General features: G+C 35.3%; 1 protein-coding gene across 1 annotated transcript; it reads left to right on the top strand.

Annotated features, from left to right (window-relative positions):
* The first annotated feature begins 824 nt into the window (after positions 1–824).
* LOC138313956 (sodium-dependent glucose transporter 1A-like) lies at positions 825–5,243 on the top strand. The gene is made up of 4 exons (XM_069254184.1): positions 825–1,080; positions 2,441–2,729; positions 3,117–3,402; positions 4,024–5,243. Exons 2-4 carry the CDS (start codon positions 2,445–2,447, stop codon positions 5,109–5,111), a joined length of 1,659 nt encoding a protein of 552 aa, XP_069110285.1. The 5' UTR covers positions 825–1,080; positions 2,441–2,444; the 3' UTR covers positions 5,112–5,243.
* The last annotated feature ends 290 nt before the right edge of the window (positions 5,244–5,533 follow it).

Genomic DNA, 5,533 nt, shown 5'->3' with positions numbered 1-5,533 from the left:
CATTTGAAATTGCTAAGCAACATTATCATATCGTTGTTTAATTTCCATATTTTTTCCAACCAAATGGTTAAGCTTCCGCGTTGCCCACTTAGCTTTTTTTGTGAAGCTACTACTTGTAATCTAGATAGATCTAGAATTAGATATGCTACTTGTATGTCGCTCTCAGTAGGCCGTCCGCTCGAGAAGAGCGGACTGTCTTCGGAGAGCGACAAAGAACGAAAATCAAATTTTAATTTTATTGGACCATTTTTTGAAGCGATATTTCCCAGCACCTAACATATTTACGTTCATATCCGTCACTTTCTCGAAATCATATTTCGAGATATACATGTACAATATTTTTCCATGATAAGATTGCTATCCTGGCAATAATTAAAAATACAATACGGATAAGATTTTGTTATCACAAAAGTTGTAGATCTAGAAACCTACTTAAATTGCTCATTCTACGCGCTTCTTTGTGCTGCGTAATAAAACGATTTGATTTTTGTTCATAATTATACTGCTAGCTGGCAAACTTTATGGAATTGTAACGTTCATACGAAATTCATTAATATATGTCTCCACCAAAAACAAGATTTTTCCGAAGTAATTTTAAACAAATATCTTAAAAATTCTATATGAATAATGTTCCGTGAAAAAGAAAAAAGAAAGAAAAGAAAAAATGAATGAATTGCATGACATGGATATCACAAATTTGCCAGAATAACACAACTTCTCTGACATTTAACGTGATATTACGTAAATATTATAATTTATTTATTAATAAGTACTACGATTTCTGTAAGTACCCGAAACGACTTTATTTAAAGTAGATCTACCGAAACTACATGTACTCGGTGCCGAAACAACTAGTACTGTGGCCCCATATATCTTGCCAGTCCTCTTATCATCGCCGGATGCTCTTTGTTACTATTTCTCGGTCTAAGCGTCGGTTAGGTACACGCAAGTACGCATGTATCGATGATTCACCGTTCGGTGTGCCCCGGTATTTCCATGTCATCAATCAGGATGTCCCGAGGAAATTCCCAGAAAGCATGAGAAGAGAAATTATGTTTTGAAAAGTAGTTATTATACCAGGTTGGTAGTTATTCGTAATTTATTCATATCTATGGATCTATGCTAATGTCGACGTATGATCACTTTATGCTAGAACAGCTGTAGAAGGTGAAATTCGTTTGAAGGCAACAGACTGTTTTGGGTTGGTCTTTTGAGTACTTTAGCGACTTTACCGTCAAAGCAGAAACATTTTAGCTAAAATGACATGTGATCAATGTCCATTCGTCGTAACTTTCTCTGGCAGTGTGGGCCGAGCAGGTGCGATTTTATATGCGTCTGACGAAATGCCGGTCAAATGCCATGCTATTGCCCCGCTGATAATTTGATACTGTGGCTTACTTTTGAACGTACGGCTTATATTGATCAGGGGATATCAGATCATGACAGATATGTGCTATTTTCGTAATGATATTCGTGTATTGAATTGTTATTTTTGTTTTGTTAATTACCTATTATTTGTTACCTCGAACGCAGTCTTTAAACGGCCAGTTTCAAAGTAGAGTTACCCCCCTTCTATTACTCCTGCCTACAGACAGGCATGCATCACAGCTTTACTGTTTTCACTTTTATTATGTGTAGGCCTTAGTGTGCTATTCCTGTCATCTACATCATTCCCTGTGTGAAGTTTTCCAGATGTACAAATATGTACGTTATATTATTAAAGATGCTCCACCGCCGACAGAACATTAATTAGATCCATCTGGCATCATATGAACAATAAATGGTGTTTATTCGTGTATATATATATGTCTAATTAATACAAAAAATAATTTTAAATAATTTATTTTGCTTTCGGTGCATGCACAAACAGTACTGCATTCCATATATAAGTAGGACATAGTGTTATGGATTTTTTTTTGGGAAGCAATTAATTATATTTAATAATTTTTATCTTGAAGTAAAATTAGAAACTCAAATTTTTCAATGGTGGTTATGGTGTATACTAAGTAACTTTTGTAACCGAGGGAAATATTAAATTGTTTGCTCCTGCTTTTGATAGAGGAAAATAATCATTTGTCAGCAGTGGAGCATCTTTAAAATATTTTAGATATCACACACTAGAGCAAAAACTTCTATTATCCAGAGATCTATACATATACATGTACACAAGTCCTATATTTCTATATATTCACATATGTAGCAGCAATCTGATTATCATTTTTGATATGAAAAGAAATTGAAAATTATATTAATTATGTTATTTAACTGAATTATAACATTTCTTTGACATTAGGATGTCATTCCATTAAACCATTTTAAATTATGATAAAAATGACAGTAGTTATTTATTACCTATATTTCCTCTAAAAAATTAACTACAACAGGTCTACAAAATGATATTAAATTTTTTCAATATTTATAATTTTCTTTCATTTGTTAGGGAGATGGCAGATGTTGATACCAAAGTCCCCAATCAGGATGAAATCCTATCTTTCCTTGTCAAAGAAGGACAAAATGGTGGCACCAACAAGAGCGAAACCTCAGCTCATGAGAGAAAAGACAAGACCTACACGGGCGATCAACTTACACAAAGGGAGACAACTCCTACTGGGTCAGAGGGAAAGATGGAAGATGAGAAATTGTCATTCATGGAGAGAATGAAAACAGATCCAACATACAAAGATAAAGTTATCTTGAGTTTGAGTATCTGCTGGTCTTTTGTTATACTGGTAAATACATCCACATTAGTTCTTTTTGAAAATTATATAGCATACAATGAAGTTATACATTAAAGTTGTGTAGTCTACAACTTGCTGTCTTTTTGTCATAGAAGAAGCATTGAAAGTGTTCTACATATTTTTCTCTGTCTCTTGAAGTTTTAAACTTTCCATATTTACCGACTTTTGTAAAGTTAATATTCACAAAAGTATTAAATAATATAAGTTACTTGTATGTTTTACAACAGTTTGTTAGATTGAAAATTACATGAAATATAACTTTAAATATCAAATGGTCATTAATTTGTATATATTTTCAAGTTGGACATAAATTATTCCTTTGTGGTCTATGGACAAAACTAGAGATGTGTTATTAACTTTGTTTGTTTTCTGCTATAGGGTTGGCTGGTGGGTCAGTTCGGACCTTCCTTCCTTGACCTGCGGATCATCACCAATACAGATCTGAAGAAAGCGTCCAGCTTTCTGACCAGCGGTTCTGTAGGCTACCTGGTTGGTTCGCTCATCAGCGGTTTGCTGTTTGACCGGTTCAACAAGATCCTATTACTTTTCCTGTACACCTTCACAGGGGTTTTCTTCTCTGCTATCATCCCCTGGTGTTTCCTGTATGAACTCATGATGACTGTGCAGTTCTGTCGAGGATTCTACGGAGGAGGACTTGATACAGGTATGAAAAAATCCTCCGGTATACACATCAGTACATTGGTATACTGCTCAAGCCTATTACAATAATATATATTTGTCTAGCTAAGGGCATGATAGTAAAGAATCTATGTCTGTTGCCATAGTTCTAAAGATGGATTAGAAACTTGCCTCAATGTATAGGACGAATGAGAAGAAAATAAAGGGTTCATCTATCCTGATTTATTTTTTAATGTGTTATCGGAAAACTCATATAGAAATATTCCAAATATATGGTATATACAACATATTGATATACACATTGTATTTTATTTGACCAAATGACCTACTCTATTCAACCAATTAAGTGCCCCATTCCTATAAGCGCCCTCCCTCTTTTTGAGGCCTTATAATTTCACTTACCTTGACTTAAATATATTCAAAATTTCTGGATTTCAGGGATTTTTTAACATCTACACAGGAATGTGATTTTATAGCAATTGTGGCAAAGAACAATTGATATATTTATATGTTATAGTAAAAAAAAATTAAATGTCGACAATAAAAACCTTTCATTATTAAAAAAGCAAAAATGCTGATTACTGGTTGAATGTATGTAATCAAAAAAGCTATTTGCATTTAAAGTTCTGCATATCCTTGGTTTCAGGTGGGAATGCTCTTCTGATTTCAACATGGGGCCAAGATGGTCGATCATTTCTACAGGCTCTCCACTTTGCATTTGCTATAGGTGGAATCCTATCTCCCTTAGCAACTGCTCCATTTCTTCTGGAAGAAGGACATCAAAGAGCGGGTAACTCAAGTCTGGGAAATAATATGACAGCTTATGGCACAGATTTGAACATGTCTCAAATACTATACAATACCTCGATGCCCTCGGTCATAGAGACCGGTATAACCACACCTATTCCTGCTGTTACTACAATGGACCCTGCTTCTGGTTATAGTCGAGAGGATTCCAAATTATACATAGCTTTTTCAATCTCTGCAGCTATGAACCTGTCGAGTGCTATACCCTTCCTCATCTTGTATCTACAGGCGCGGAGACGCAAACGTAAAAATTCTATAAAAACTGTAGAAGAGAGCAAGAGGATTACAAGAGAGCTGCCAGATTCTTATAAGGTGCTTGTATTAGTCAGTGTCTGTGTGTATCTTGGAACATACTGTGCCGTGGAAGACACCTTCAATTCCTTCCTCACAACGTACTGTGTACAACATATGGGCTGGACTAAGGCCCACGGGTCGTATGCTACCTCCCTGTTTTGGGCTGTGTATGGATTAGGTCGATTTTCTGGAATTTGGTTAATTAAATGTATAAAACCTGACAAAATGATATTTGGATTTACAATAGCATTAGGAAGTGTATTAGGCGCACTTCTAGCATTTGGACATTTCAGAATAGACAGTGGCATCTGGGCCTGTGCAATACTAACGGGTGCAGCCATGTCGATAATTTTCCCCACAGTGTTTTCATGGACAGAAGATGAACTGTTACCAGTATCGGGAAAAGTGGCGTCTATGTTTCTGATATCGGCCTCAAGCGGGACCATGATAAATCCTATTGTGCTAGGCTACTTAATGGAAACATTGTCTCCGGCATGGTTCACGTATCTGTTGTTTGGTGAGAGCGTTGTGTTGATTCTGTTGTTCATCATTCTTTTACTGATAGCGAGATTACTTAAGTCTAAATTTGGTACCAGTTGTAAATTTAAGGAGGTAGAAATTGAGTTAAGATAGGTGATGATCCTGAGACTTTAAGTTTGGTGGAACCTGTACAAACAATATTACCAGATGAAAACAATGGTATGGGATCATGCTGATGAATGAGTTTCTCATTAAGATCAGTTACCTTATTTAACCCAAAAATTGTCCAGGACATTTAAAAAATTGAAAATATGAAAAGGTGCTTAAAGAGACAAAATTATTGCGAAGCAAAGTGCAAACCTATACAGTTTTGATAGTTTTGGTCATTTGCCTGGGCAATTGAAATTGAGCCCTCCAAAGAGGGAGGGGCGCTTATAGTGAAAACAATGGTATGGGATCATGCTGATGAATGAGTTTCTCATTAAGATCAGTTACCTTATTTAACACAAAAATTGTCCAGGACATTTAAAAAAAATTGAAAAAATGAAAAGGTGCTTAATGAGACAAAATTATTT

Source organism: Argopecten irradians, chromosome 2, assembly GCF_041381155.1.
Source record: "Argopecten irradians isolate NY chromosome 2, Ai_NY, whole genome shotgun sequence".
Lineage (NCBI taxonomy): Eukaryota > Metazoa > Mollusca > Bivalvia > Pectinida > Pectinidae > Argopecten > Argopecten irradians.
Note: the sequence above shows the minus strand (reverse complement) of the source record. Positions and strands in the feature narration are given on the sequence as shown.